At 33.6% G+C, this 14958-nt stretch overlaps 3 protein-coding genes across 5 annotated transcripts; 2 read left to right on the forward strand and 1 right to left on the reverse strand.

Moving 5' to 3' along the window:
- Positions 1-446: 446 nt before the first annotated feature.
- On the forward strand, positions 447-6298 carry LOC107462220 (transmembrane E3 ubiquitin-protein ligase FLY2). The gene is made up of 14 exons (XM_016080780.3): positions 447-1003; positions 1815-1884; positions 2391-2518; positions 2644-2759; positions 2954-3014; positions 3459-3525; positions 3615-3692; positions 3908-4065; positions 4151-4210; positions 4361-4454; positions 4646-4813; positions 5090-5418; positions 5602-5718; positions 5815-6298. Exons 1-14 carry the CDS (start codon positions 863-865, stop codon positions 5914-5916), a joined length of 1689 nt encoding a protein of 562 aa, XP_015936266.1. The 5' UTR covers positions 447-862; the 3' UTR covers positions 5917-6298.
- Positions 6299-6596: 298 nt separating this feature from the next.
- Positions 6597-9066, reverse strand: LOC107462252 (ADP,ATP carrier protein 1, mitochondrial). Of its 3 annotated transcripts, none has more exons than XM_016080834.3 (4): positions 8864-9066; positions 8032-8499; positions 7396-7770; positions 6597-7126 (listed from the first exon to the last, which is right to left on the reverse strand). In XM_016080834.3, the coding sequence occupies exons 2-4, from the start codon at positions 8476-8478 to the stop codon at positions 6827-6829; spliced, it is 1122 nt and encodes a 373-aa protein (XP_015936320.1). In that variant the 5' UTR covers positions 8479-8499; positions 8864-9066; the 3' UTR covers positions 6597-6826. The 3 variants fall into 3 exon arrangements, with proteins under 3 accessions (XP_015936320.1, XP_020985020.1, XP_015936318.1); XM_021129361.2 differs by having other exon boundaries at positions 8859-9066; XM_016080832.3 differs by having other exon boundaries at positions 8850-9066.
- Positions 9067-13332: 4266 nt separating this feature from the next.
- Positions 13333-14356, forward strand: LOC107462215 (squamosa promoter-binding protein 1-like). Its single transcript, XM_016080775.3, has 2 exons — positions 13333-13641; positions 14040-14356. Exons 1-2 carry the CDS (start codon positions 13346-13348, stop codon positions 14263-14265), a joined length of 522 nt encoding a protein of 173 aa, XP_015936261.1. The 5' UTR covers positions 13333-13345; the 3' UTR covers positions 14266-14356.
- Positions 14357-14958: the final 602 nt, after the last annotated feature.

The raw sequence follows: 14958 nt of genomic DNA on the forward strand, positions 1-14958 counted from the left end.
TCATGAAAATTTGACTGAGGAATTACTTTTGCTAATAATTTTTTTGGTGACTTTTTTGCTAACGTTTCTTACCAAAAAGCCTTTGGATGTGAAAACTTGTTCAGACCAAAAACCGTGAAAATAACTGTGCATTCAGATACTGACAATAACCCCCTTACAAAACCAAAAGGAAAGATTTTTCTGACAAAAAAAGCTGGGAGCATTCAGAATTTCAGACATACATATATTCAGGTAATAAAAATACCTAAAAAAAAAAAAAAACTTTCTCAATATATTAAGGCCATGATTATAAAATTTGCAATAGTATCAGTAAAAATGTAACGCAAAAACGAATTTGATTAGTCGGAGTAATAAACTGTACAAAGAAACAAGTAATAATAAATTAATAATATTAAATTAAATTAAATTAATAATAGCGTGGAGTGAACCTCCGTTTACCAAAAACCACAACACATCGAACTCGTCAACAACCTATGCCGCAACAAACATTACAACAAAATTCCCGTAATCTTTCGCTTTCACTTCTAATTTGATTATTTATTTGTACAACGTAAGCTTCGCATTCTCTCCCAAAAACTAAGCTTGTCTAAAGCACCCTTGTTTGTTGTTTGCTTCCAAATTTTGCATTCTTTGGTGACCAATTGAGTAGTTAATCTTTCATTTTCTTCTATCTGATCAACGTTGGGTTGTACCCCTTTTGACTCCTCTTCAAGCAACCCCCTTTCTATTGATTTTTTTGTTCCTTAAGTTAATTACTATGTTGGATACTGGGTTATTCCCTTTGATTCGCTCTAATCAGCTTCAGCTCAGAACTGGGTCGTTGAATTTGAGTTGAAAAGCTTCTGTTTTCGACATCTCGGGAATGAGATTTGACATGGTTCCCAGTGAAAGATTCAAGCTTTGGCTAAGAATTGCACTTGGGTGGTGGATTTTTCTACTGTTTCTTCCCTCTGTGACTGGTCTCAGACCCTTACGGGAAAGAACTCGTTCTTGGGGTGATGAGGTTTGCTTCTATCTTCATTCTTGAATGTCTGGAAAATTTGAGGATGCATATTGTAAATTTGACCCAAAAAAGTTGTCCTTTAGTTTTTAGTGTTTATCATTTACTGTCAGCTCTGAGGGGTTGCTATAGCGCTATTCTGCTGTTTGAAAGTAGAAACTAGAAATAAATTCATAGTGTAGTGTTCTTGCAATAATGATGCTGTAAATATGGAACCATGTGGTTTAAGGAAGAGGATAAAGGTATTTGAACATATTGTAAGTAGTGCTAAAGTAGTGCATAATTTATTTAGTGAGAGAATTCAACAAACTTATACATTCCAAACTTTACTTATAATTGGAGCGCATTGCTATAATACATGGCTAGTTTTATGCTCAATTTCCATGGATTATTGTAGAATGCTCTTTTAACAATCAGCAATCTAACTGTCAACGGGCATTTGCAGGGTTATTTTTTTTTGTCCAAACATTTCTTTGCTTCTGAAGTGTTGCAGTTTTAAACATTTTTAGAACCTGTGGTAGAAGTAGCTGAAAAACATTATGCCAAAACAAACTAGATCATTTGCAAATAAGTTTATAGAAAAATGTACATGACTTTGTCATGTTTTTTTTTACTGATTTGTTAGTAGTAATTAGTAACATCCAAGGACATGATCACAGACCATAGCTTTTTGACTTTATTGATATTTAACTTCCCTAAACACTGGATTATCATTAGAAATGATTTTACTTGATAAATTGTGATTTATGTGATTGAGGCAAAATCTTAATGGAGGAGAACTCAACAAATTTCATTTTCTTATTGCTTCTCCCAGTGGCTTACAAGAAAAGATGAGACTGATAGTGGTCCATTTTCACAATGGAACATAACTGGAACTTATAGAGGTTTGTATTCTTTAAGAAGCTTGAGTCAACTTTTTATTTTTTGTGTTCGTAGTTTGCTGTTGTCTTGAGGTTGCGGTTTGGTCTGCTGTTTTAAAGTTTAATATGTCCATTTATATAGTTGAAGTATTGCTTTTAGGAGACGGTTTGACCTTTTTTAACGAGTTGACACTTTCATGGAGTAGAATGTTTTTTGAAGACAAAACGGTGTAAATGCTAATCATAAGCTTCTTATCTTTTGGCTTAAGTTACTTTAAATACATTTTTTACTAACTATTCTGGGGCAGATAATATATGGGAAAGGGGGGCAGCACCTAGGTATAGGCTAAGATGTTTCCATGAATTATCAAAATGAACTTATGGCATTTGGACAGATCGTGTAATTTAAAAAGGTTTTGTTCTTCACTTCGAATAGTGTAAGTTATAATGAACTTACTTGGTTCATTTAAAATGGTGTGTTTGTTTGTAAAGTCTGAAACTGTTTTTGTATATTGACCTCGTTAATGCAGGGAGTTGGAAGTTTTCAGATGCCGCAAATGGCTCTTCCAGATTTCCAGACATCAGAAAAACAACTGGTAATTCTGTAATTGAATTAGTTAGTACACCAACAAAGATAACTGGAGTACATTACGTTCAGGTGAGAATTGAAATATACAGTTCACAGAAATTTAGCTATCATAACTCATATAGCTTCTTAATTGTTCTATCATGTGGCATATGCCGAACAGCTAATTAACAAACATATTCATGCTTTTTCCTCAGGGGGTTATTATATTCCATGATGTGTTTGACAATGAATATAATGTTGGTGGTGCCCAGATCAGAGTGGAAGGTGTATATATATGGCCTTTTAGACAGCTTCGAATGGTAGCCAACAGGTGATTTTCATAATATAAATGTCTACTCAAGTTTACATATTAAGTGTGCAAGTTGGCAAATGTTATCATGCTTGTTTATATTTAGAATTTCACCTTGAATATGTTCTTTAATGCTCTGTTGTATTTGCAAGGAAATGCCTAAAATGTCCTTACTCTTTTGAATATGCTCAAGAGTTTCTTTCCTGCTATTGCAGTGGAAAAGAGGGAGAATTGAATCAGGATGGAGATTATATTCTATCCAATCCATACCATCTGGTAACCATCATTTTTTTTTTTATGTATCCCTGATGTTTACGTTTTGTATATTTTTTCTAGAATACTCTCCCCCTCCCCTCCCCAGCAAAAAAAAAATATACCATATGATAATCTTGATTTGGTGATCAATTTATATTCGTATTGTTTAAACAATCTTTATTACTTGGGATAATTGATATTTCTTTGTCCAAGAATTAATATACGTTCTTATACACACCCACCAACACACAGGAGTTCTTCTAATGTGATTTTTATCAATTGAAATGTAACCTTGTAGCTTTAAATATTTTCTCTTATTAACTAGTAGATCACTATGGAGAATTCTTACACTCCAAGTTCCTTGTACTTTACTTCTCTTCATCTTAACAAATTTGCTCTTTTATTTATTTATTTTTAAACAAGTGAGCATCCAAAGTAATTATCTGCTACATGTATTATACACAGCTTGGAGTTTTCTCATCTCAGGTACTGCAAGATTCTTCCCGAGATAAGATGTGGAGAAAGAAACATTGTAATTTATCTCCCATACTAGTACACTTTGAAGGAATTTCCCATAATTTTGTGGTATTATTGACTTGCTATTTTTTTCCTCTGCTGCAGCTCCAATGCATGACATGGAGAAACATTGTAATATTGAAATTGCTGCACAGCTTTCACGCTTACCATCAACCAAAAATGGTACTTTCCCTGGCATTTCAATACTTATTAACTTCCTCACCTCAATAAAAATATTTAACATTAATATCTTCCTTTTGGTGCTCTTCCATTCTAATATTTCCTCATTTTGTTTTTATCCATTTGAGATTTGAGATCATTCTTTTTATTGATAATGATTATATTTTTGTATATTTTTTACCGGATGATTTACCATGTGCTTATGTTACTTCCTATAGAAGGAGAACATGATCGATTTCACCTCGAAGGTTTGATGGAGAGTCCCTCCACGGATGATGATGGGGACTGTTTCTCACCTTTACTGTTAAATACAACTTCTGTCAACATTGAGGTGTACTATAACAAAGCAGTGAACTATACCTTGATGGTTACTTTTGTATCCTTCAATCATGGATATTCTTACAGCATTATTATTTGTTGTTGTTCATAACCCTTTTAGTTCCTTAACGTACATATATCAGGTTTCTTTCTTGCAAGTTCTTCTACTGATTCGTCAAATGGAGCATAGCAGCACTCAATCTGTAAGAATTTACTTTTATTTGAGATTTCATATGCCATGGATTTATAAAATGGAATTAATATGTAAATCTTCAATTTGGATGTATGTATCAGATACTATTTATTTCGTGATTTCATAGTAATCTCTGAATATGATTTTGATATTTCCACAGGGGGCTGCAAAGGTTTCAATATTGTTGATTGGCCAGCAGGCGATAATGGATGCTTATCTTTGCCTTTTACATCTGACTGCAGGAATACTAGTTGGTAAAATTGAGATTTCACAACTTGAAACTGATGAATGAGAATGACCCACAAAATGCAGTGTTATGTTTTTATTGATTTTTATATGCTATTACCATTGTTGCAATAGAGCGGACTTGAGTCATTGATTATCTTATTTTGTAGTATTTATCAGATTCTCATTTTAATAATTATAGCTGCTACCTGAAATGCAGAATCCTTGTTTAATGCTTTTGCAACTGCTGCATTTTTCAAGTTCGTTGTCTTTTCAATATTTGAGATGAGATATCTCCTCACCATCTGGAAGGCAAATAGGCCTTTGAGTAGCGGAGAAGGTTGGGAGGCAATGAGGCGCGAACTTTCCGTCTTATATAGCCGTTTCTGTAAGTATTCATTTTGAATGAAACGTTTGAGAACTGCTAGGAGACCATCATAATTTATTGTTTTTGGTCATCACTTAGCCATCAACTCAATTCTTATAGTCTAGTAATCCAACAACATTTTTTATTTCATACTTTTAAATATTGATGACTAACTGATGGCCAAAAACAATAAATTATGATGGCCCTCTAGCATTGCTCGTGAAGAAATAGTGCCTGCATGATAAAGAATTCATTGTATGACGTGGCCGGATTTTAATGGTTTCACTTTCTCTGCAGATGGAATCCTGTTAGGAGGCATTCTCCTCATGTACGAGTTCCATCACCATTTGAGACCTATTCTTCTTCTTATATACTCCTTTTGGATACCTCAGATAATCACCAACGTTATCCGTGACTCGCGCAAGCCGCTGCATCCTCATTATATCCTCGGGATATCTGTTACTCGCCTAGCAATCCCGCTATATGTTTTTGGTTGCCCAAACAACTTCATGCGCATACAGCCGGACAAGAGCTGGTGTGTTTCATTGGCTGCATTTATTGGACTTCAAGCTTCAGTTCTTCTTCTGCAGCATTATCTCGGCTCACGGTGGTTCATCCCTCGCCAGGTTAGGCCAACTGTCTTCTTGTTGCTTTATGACCACTTACACATTCAGATGATTTCATCAAAATCTTCTGATCATGAGCACGACTCTGCGGCGAAGATGGCAATATCCAAATTCTCACTATTGTGATCTGTGGAACACTAGCATGAGTCTTTTCTCTATCTTCGTTTCTTTCATGATTCGCAGATACTGCCTGAGAAGTACAGCTATTATAGGAGGTTTAATCAAGATGCAAGACACGCTATGGATTGTGTTATTTGCATGACATCCATTGATCTTAATCAACGGTCTAATGATTGCATGGTATGTCAATAACTCGATATAAACTTAAACCTTTGTTAAACTCGAAATTAAGAACTACAATCTGGATTTAAGCCTAATGTGCAGACTTTTACACAGGTGACACCTTGTGATCATTTCTTTCACTCTGGTTGTCTGCAAAGATGGATGGATATAAAGATGGAGTGCCCAACTTGCCGGCGCTCGCTACCGCCTGCATAAAGTGATTTTTCGTCTCTTATTTCAATAGGACCAACAACTGACCCTGTTCAACTTGATAGATACTTCTGGAGTTCTGGTAACATGCTTAGGCCGTAGTTACATCCAACTTCTTTACATTGTTTTGCTTTCAATATTAGGTGGCAGAAGTGAAGGTTTATTAAGTTTTATTTTTGTTACACCAACACACCATGTAAGCTAACTACGATTGCCTCACATGGGTTTTATGTTAACCCTTTCTTTTTCTTATAGAAATTTTGTAACTTGATTTTTCCACCATATTCCAGATGCTGAGAGTATGGTTTATGTAAAGAAAAATGTTAAGCTGCCAACATTTTGTTAGATCAAATGCAAAATAAATCCAAAAAAGGTATTAATCTTCTAACGTTTTTCTTTAAGGTGCAAAAGTAAAGACAAAATTGTAATTTTATCTTTTAACACGAAATGTAATCTTTATTCTTTTTGTCATTTGTGATTCCCATTCTAACTTCCTAAAATAGATTGCACCATTGCACATTAGTGAAAATATTTGTTAGTTTCTCTCTATCTTTTTCATGTGGCACCAACACTTTCGTACTATATTAAGATACATTGATCCAAAAAATATATGAAAAATTGGTAAGTGATAAATAACAAAGAACAGAGAAATTACCTTAAACGGAACACAAGTGAACACGAGAATAGAATGGCAACTTTGAACAGTCTTCAATTATTTCAACCAAAATGGTCATCATAACCACTCAAGCTACAAGCTCCAAACATGTACCCTCAAACAATTAAAAGAAAAACTATGGTTTCTAAATATCCGAGTCTATAAACTCTGAGAAAGCTCAAATAGTTATTATTTATTTTCAGCATGAATGAGATTCAACATACTGTCCCACGTAGTTTCTTTCATCATTATCTGTATATCTTAGCCTCCACCACCAGAGCCATATTTCTTTCCAAACAAGAGGAGCTGTAGCTTGTCATAACCGGCAAGCACACCGGCACCTGCAACAGCACGCAATATGTTCGCACCGGCACCTTTGAAGAGCGACTTAGCACCCTCTTTGGCGATGATCTGCTTGAATGCATCCACTGAGCCGCTGTATTTCACGGCTTCTCCGGATGTCATCATCATTCTTCTACGAACAGTATCAATGGGGTAAGAGGCCAAGCCAGCACCTATTGTGATCCCCCAACCCAAAAAGAAACTTGCAAAGAAACTATCCTGTTAACAAGTGCAAATTATAGTAAGTAAAAAGCATTGTATGAGTAGTCTAGGATACTGTGTCGATTCATTTTTTTTACTGTAGCTACTCACATGAAATTGTCTTCATATAAAGATGATAGGTGAAAATCGTTAAATGACACGTTTGACTAGATTGTTATTTAACAATTCTCAACCGTAATCTTCACATGAAGACGATTTCATGAGATTAGTTACCTTTTTCTACAAGTTACAACATACTAGATTTGAAATTCAGATGTTGCACGAACCTGCAAGCCATCGACCAGAACCACTGGTTTCAAAGAATCATACATTCCGAAATAGAGACCACGATACACAACAATCCCAACACAAGAGATGGTGAATCCGCGATAAAGGCCAGTGATACCATCGGATTTAATGGTTTTGGTGTAAACATCAATCAAGCCAGTGAACTGCCTTTGACCACCCTGCTTAGCAGCAACCTTGGCATCATTGGCCAAACGAGTTCTGGCAAAGTCCAAAGAATAAACAAACAAGAGGGAAGAAGCTCCGGCAGCCCCACCAGATGCCAAGTTCCCAGCAAACCATTTCCAGTAGCCATCTCTTTCTTTCTTGAAGTTGAAGAGCTTCTTAAAATAATCCTTGAAAGCAAAGTTCAGCGCCTGCACATAAATGAAAACATAATACAGAATTTTTTCAAACAAGAGTAAAATTTGTTTCATCTCATTTACCCAAAAAATTCACATCTATAATTCAAAACATAAATGTGAATTCTTTTATTTATGCTAATAATGATAATAACAAACTGCCAAGCTATATCTCAAATAGCATAGTCTCCCCATACCCACCTAGAGGTCGCGGGAGCATGCGACATATCACATACAAATTTGACAATTTAAAATAAAGAGGAGAGAATAAAGAACCTGAGTAGGGAAGTATCTGATAACATTAGCAGTGTTTCCTCTCCAAAGTGAAAGCACCCCTTCATCCTTAATAGTTCTAGCAAAACAATCACCAATTCCCTTGTACGGATGAGACAACCGACCAGTCTTGAGCATCTCATCCTGGTTCTGAATTAGCAGCTTAACTCTCTCGATCGGCGCGGCCGCAGTCTTAGACACAGCAGCAGACACTCCTCCCATCAGAAAATCCACTATGAAAGAAGTAGTAGCTCCTCCTTTCTCCGCCGGAGAGTAAGCTGTGACCGGCGATACCATCGGTGTCACGGCCGCAAAGCCATTGAGGTAAATGCCACTGCTGGAAGAGTTTCTTGAGTGAAATCCAGTGGCAAGCTTGGACACAAGAAAAGATCCTCCACCTAGCTTCTGTGATATTGATGGATGCTGCATCATATAAGGTCCACCCTCCATGATTTCTGTTTACACTGTGACCTATCAACAATTCAAATCACAAATCATATAACAAATTCAAATAATGATAACGACTCTGTTCAAATAATAATAGTGTTTAAACTATACTCTTTTCTAGTCTTGTAATGCTTATGCCATATATCATATACATAAATTCAGATTAAGTTGATGTAGCATGATAAATTTTTAGTACAAATCAAAGGTAGGATCCTATTATGTAAATCAATTAATCAAAGCATCACCAGCTAGCTAGTTATCTATGTAACGAACTAAGTAGTAACTAATTAACGCGGGAAAATCGTGAAAAGAAAAGAGCAACGAAAAATATTATTAGAAAATATATAGTAAGGTTGAGCAACAGAATCTGGTACTTGATTTACAATACAAGGAAAATGGAGGAAGTGTTGTTAGACGAAAACGGTTCCGAACTTGGAAGGGACTCGAACTTGCTGAGACTCAACTCACTTAAGTGTCTGTAAACGTGGGACTTGGGAGAACCAACACAGCACCGGAACGAGCCACGTAAGGCTGTTATGTAATGACAATTTTGCCCCTTTCTTTATTCCTTTTCTCCGACATGTCCCCACCTAACAGACGAAAAGTTCAGGCCGTTCACGAAACTTCTGATACCAAAGCCAAAGTGCACTTTAATTTAATCTTCAGCTGACACCTATAAACATTAGGCTTTAAAAAAAAAAAAGAAGAAAAGTTTAATTAATTTGTGGTTGCTTATTTTGTGTATGTAGAGCAGGGAAAAGAAATAACAATTAATTTATGTCAATTAATCTAACACTGGTCAGTCTACAAATCTACATCCTTGAGAAAAAGCTTTTAGAATTATAGTTTTTTTTTTATTATTAAAATTTTATTAGGTAGACAATAATTTTTATGAACAATATGAACAATGAATTTTAAAATTGACTCAATAAAGTAAAAATATATTATTCTTTTAAATTATCCACCTAAAATCTTAATATTAGAATAATCATCCATACACTTAATGAATTAAACATTCCATATATCCATTATTCATATTATTTAATATTTTCGTTATTCTAAATAGAGACTGATAACCCAAAATAACGAAACCCAAAAAAGATAAAACTACTCTGTAGGCATATTGGGTTCATCGTCCATTTGCACCCATCTTTATTTCTCTCTTCGTTTTATTTTTTATCAACCTAGTATATATAAAATATGAATTTAAGATCTGTAGCAATCGACCAAAAAATAAGATCTGTAACATTCTGCTTTGTGACTATTTGATCAAGAGAAATGTCTAACGAGAAAAAAAAAAGAAGTTGTTTGAACATAATGCTGTGTTTTTTTACATCGATGTTATTTACTCAATCCAAAATTAAGGAGAAGGTGTTTTGATTTATGAATCAATTCTTTTGGTATTGTCATTAAAATTGAGCACAAATCAAACTAGTACAGAAATACAACAAAAGAATGTAAATGTTTCAACAACTAAAACAAAGCAAAATAACAAACGTGAATAACAATTAAAATCTATGATCCTTTCTTTTATTAATGTATTTCTTATATTTTCTCTAGATGATGCACCACCAATTTTCATGCTTCTTCTTTTTGGATTGGTCTTCCAACATCCCATGTCACTCTATTTTCATGATATACATTATTATCTACCATCTCTTAACATTTTCTCCTAACACCATGTCTTCCAGTAAACGTAGTAAGTATGCTAATATCAAAATCAGCTTATTGATATCTTCCTTATGCATTTGGTTTCATAAACTTTTCTTCAACTAATCTGTCTCAATTGTGCATTCACTTTGTCCAACTTCTACCTTTGATATTTGTCTTTTCTTTCCACTCTTTTTGGCTTGCAATTCCACACTCAAATTTTGTATGATGAGCTTCAAGTTCATGGTTTTATTTTTCAAAAAAAGAGTTTGTTCCCAACACACCACCTCCTTCCCTTTTAGTCAATCTACTATGTTCTTGTTATCCACTGTTACCACAATATCTTCCTCCTTAATGCTTGCCTTCTCAAGCATCCATTGAATGACAATTTGTATTCCACTCAATAATATCTCACCGTTTGAACCTTTTCTAATCACTTCACCCTTGTAGCACCACGCTTCTCCTCCCTTTCTTACCAAGTACTCCCCCACCATATACATACTTAAATCAGTTAGTCACCCTGTATAAGGTACATAGTCACCACCTCTATTTACTAACTTCTACATCATAAATTACTCTATTGCATCCTATATTCTTTTTTTTCTTATCCTTATACCATTGATTAGCTTGAACTTGCACTGTTCCCACACTCTTCCCCATGCGATAACCTTGTTTTTAAAAATTCTAACATTCCTACATCTCTAAATAGATCATACTATGGCAAAGAAAAGGATTATCCTTTTTTTCCTTAGCATCTTATAAGCGTCCTGTTTCCCCAAGTTTCAAACTAAATTCTAACATCCCTTGATCTAATCCAACACACATTATCATAACATAAGACTGACCACCATAATTTAAATGTAAAATTACAATCTAATAATAGATGGTTTACTTTTCGGCGCCTCATTGCCCAATACACAAGCTCCATCTCTTTGATTAATAATATTTCTCTTTATTAGCTTGTCCTTCTAATTTGATACTTTAAACTACTTTAGAAACTTCTTTTCGAATGTCAGTCCTTCTAATCATTTATCCCTTTAAAATCTCGTATTTTTTCTATCACTAACACACATCTACCATCCCTCTTTACATATCTTGTTATATATGTTGTTATTATTGGCAATTTTAGCCCATTTCCTTCCATGTCCTGCTGTTCCAAGATTAGCAATTTCCTTCTGTGATCCGTGGCACTCTTACAAGGATGCTCTTAATCCCGATATATCTGAGAAGGATTCACTCTAGAATACAATAAACAATTTATTATATCAACAACCAATATTTTTTCTTTTCCAGTTGATATGATCGAACTAGTCTTTCATTTAAATTTTGTTTATAGAAAGTTTAATTAACAAAATAATATAGTACTCCATTATAATAGTAGTTACGCGACGTGGTGATAGGACAAAGGCAGGTCGTTGTTGTTGGGACCAAATGAAATGACAAAATCAATCCAATATCCCAGACGTTGCAACATGCTATTGGAGCAAGAATTTTAATATGTCCTTCCACAATAAAAGACCACCCTTAGATGATGTTATTATACACAATCTAAGGGTAACAAAGATCCCAAAGAAAGTAAACTGTTGGTTCAGGAGTAGGGAGGGTCCCTAGTACACCCAAGAAGCCTAGCTCCAAGTAATGCCAAAACTTTATGAATGCGTTATATCGTATCATATGGTTACAGACTATCTTATTTTTCAAACATTGCTGTACACGACAAATACTATCTATCTGCAATGCTTGAGTATACACGGGAGAACCCTTAGTGTATATAAAGGGTAAAATTCATTTTGAGTGGTTATTTATTTATTTTTGTTTACGATTATATTAAGTGTATATCAAAATTAGTCACTAATATAAAATATATATTAAAAATAAATTAAACTACACATATATTTATACATATATATTGGTGGTTGATTTTAGTGTACGAATAGTATTTTTGTTTTGCTTATTACTAAAAAGGAGCAACAACAATAATAACAATACTTTATCCCATTAAATAACAAAAATATTTAAGAGATGATGATAAAAGTTAACTTAAAATAATTTATTTTTTTATTTTGTATTAGTTAATTATTGTTAAAATAATTAAATAATATTAGATGTAATAATTATAAATTATTAATACTACATGCATAAAATTATAAATATTAAGTTAAATAAGATAATTTAAAATTATTATTTCCCAAATATTATTATTAAATAAAATTAATTATATGGATCAAATTAACTTATTAAATTCTATAAAGTATTATGTCTATAGTGACATATTTTACACATATATAAATCTTGTTTTATCATGTTTGTTGCATATAATAAGACATTTTGCACATATAAATTTTTTTTTACCACTGTGTATTCGGTCTTTTTAAATCTTCTTTTATCTTTAACCAACGGCCTATCTTTCATGTAATTTATTTTTCTAATTGAATATTGTGTCAGTCTTCTCATTGCATGTTCAAACTTCAAACTACTTAGAACAAAATTTTATCATTTTTTTAAACAATAGCCACTAATCCGTTCACTTTTATTAATAAAAAAAATTAACAAAACAAAAATTAACTTCAAAGTACATTGCTTAATAAAACAAAATAAATAATTCATAGAATAGCATTCATTTGCTTTCCTTTCACTTCTTTGTTCTTTCCCTGTCCCCCCCTTCCCAACTCTCCCAATTCACCTTTTCCTTTCCAAGGTCCTACCACTTTTCCAGCATCTCACAACTCCAAATTCCCCCATTATTCCATCCAAAGATTTCATCCAACGGTTACTATTCAACCTAAAATTATAGACTTACAAAAATTAAAACATTAGCTAAGATGATAACTCATGAATGTTCAGATATTTTTATGTGAAATTAAATAATTTTTAACAATTAAGTTTTATATAAAGTGTTATTAATTTCACATAAAAATAATTATACATGAGTGAGTCTTAACTCTTAACCATATATATAGAATTTATGAGGATCGTAATAGTAACAAAGGACATGATCAGTTGGTTGATTGAATTTGGATGGACAGAGCGTCCTTGCAATTCAGTTTCAAGTAGTACCATAAATCATTACACAACACAACACAAAAATACAAAAACAAAGGCCGAGAAAAAATGAACTAGTTTTTGTGGTCCTCACTCATCATTACTAAAGTCATCCATTTAAGTACTTCATTCACCACCTAGCTTCAAGCTCACTCATCACAATCACAACCCTTTGTTGATGGACCGGGGTGGTGGTGAAGACGCGCCGCTAGAGGCGAAGAGGGAGCCTAAGCCGGATGAAGATCATAATAATAATAATAATAAGAAGAAGAAGAAAGAAGTGCCGGTGACATGGGTTAGCGGGAAGAAAGGTTCCGGTGGTGGCATGCGGTGTTGTCAAGCTGAGAAGTGCAAGGCGGATCTTGAGGAGGCAAGGCAGTACCATAGGAGGCACAGGGTGTGTGAGTACCATGCCAAGGCTCAGGTGGTTCTTGTTTCCGGCATTAGACAACGCTTCTGTCAGCAATGTAGCAGGTTCATCTCTTCTCTTTTCTTTATGTGCTCTCACAGTTATATAAGGTTTCTCTTACAGATATAATAAATCTTGTTTTCTTTATTGGCTTATGTTTTTTAAACGAGTGATTTTGTGACATAATATCAAGATTCTATATTTATACAAATTGTCTTTTTCTATCGGTTTAAATTTTTAGAATTAGTAATTTCACCACAATTTTTTTATATATGTATGGTGCAGTAGTGTTTATTAATTATTACTCGAAAAATAATAGAGTCAACACTCCTAGTAAGTAAAGAAAGAAGTGACTAAGTATTGAGTCAAATATAAAATAAATATAATAAAATCTAAGAATCATTGCCTTTTTTTTTTGTGTGTTTTTGTGGTTGATGTATCAAAAGTAACAATTGTGGTGCAGGTTCCATGAGATAGGTGAATTTGATGACACAAAAAGAAGTTGCCGGAGGCGTTTGGCCGGACACAACCAACGGCGAAGAAAGAACTGTGATTCTCAAGCAGAAGGGTCGAGGCGCAAAGGGATATGTCCTCAGTTGAAGAAGGACACTGCCTGTGGAGATGATAGGAGCAGAATTCAGATTGCAATCCAAGAGAGTGGAGCTTATAAACATTTCCAGATAAGATGAAAAGTGAAACTTCTTTCGTTTAAGCATAATTGCTCCCTCTCTTCTGTCATCTTCGGAAACTTATTAAACTGTTCCTATGTCACATTAGTGGTGAAGAATGCAATTTGATAATAAAAACACTCTTCTTTCTTCTGGATATATTGGTTAGATATTTGAGTATGATGAACTGAAACTAAACCAAAGGCTTCAAATCCGGCTATTTATTGACTAAGATTAACTACTAAAATTAATTATCGCTGTAAAATATTCGAAATATTAAAATACACATTAAATATAAATTAAATTATAAATATATTTATAAGGAAATATATTATTTTAATGTAAAAATAACATTTTTGTTTAAAATCAATCTTCAATTGTTTTACTTTTTTATTTTATTTTTTGGGTACATTCATGAATTATTATATCTAAATTCAAATTCAATTTATATTTAGATGTTTTGATTTAAATATTTAACTAAAAGTAAAAAAATATTATGGATCAAAGAGAATATTTACGCTTCTACCAAAATAAAACTTTTTTAGAACAATCTTAAATGTTTGATCATTGTCTAGACATAGAATTAGTATTAAGTAGTGGGAAACTCAATGGCTCCAAGGGTCAAGTTGGGTTTAGGAATCCAGATTGTCAAGTTGCAATGGGATAAGAATTCACCAAAAGCACAATAAACTAAGTTGCCTTTACATGATTAAA

Source organism: Arachis duranensis, chromosome 8 (assembly GCF_000817695.3).
Source record: "Arachis duranensis cultivar V14167 chromosome 8, aradu.V14167.gnm2.J7QH, whole genome shotgun sequence".
Lineage (NCBI taxonomy): Eukaryota > Viridiplantae > Streptophyta > Magnoliopsida > Fabales > Fabaceae > Arachis > Arachis duranensis.

Bases quoted from the DNA above. Each gene is read 5' to 3' on its own strand.
- LOC107462220 (XM_016080780.3), top strand. From the start codon at position 863: ATGAGATTTGACATGGTTCCCAGTGAAAGATTCAAGCTTTGGCTAAGA. The intron at 1,885-2,390 runs GTTTGTATTCTT...TCGTTAATGCAG, and splicing joins CATAACTGGAACTTATAGAG to GGAGTTGGAAGTTTTCAGAT. The intron at 3,526-3,614 runs GTAATTTATCTC...CCTCTGCTGCAG, and splicing joins GATGTGGAGAAAGAAACATT to CTCCAATGCATGACATGGAG.
- LOC107462252 (XM_016080834.3), bottom strand. From the start codon at position 8,478: ATGGAGGGTGGACCTTATATGATGCAGCATCCATCAATATCACAGAAG. The intron at 7,771-8,031 runs GTTCTTTATTCT...ATTTATGTGCAG, and splicing joins TCAGATACTTCCCTACTCAG to GCGCTGAACTTTGCTTTCAA. The intron at 7,127-7,395 runs GTTCGTGCAACA...ACTTGTTAACAG, and splicing joins TTCTGGTCGATGGCTTGCAG to GATAGTTTCTTTGCAAGTTT.
- LOC107462215 (XM_016080775.3), top strand. From the start codon at position 13,346: ATGGACCGGGGTGGTGGTGAAGACGCGCCGCTAGAGGCGAAGAGGGAG. The intron at 13,642-14,039 runs GTTCATCTCTTC...ATTGTGGTGCAG, and splicing joins TTCTGTCAGCAATGTAGCAG to GTTCCATGAGATAGGTGAAT.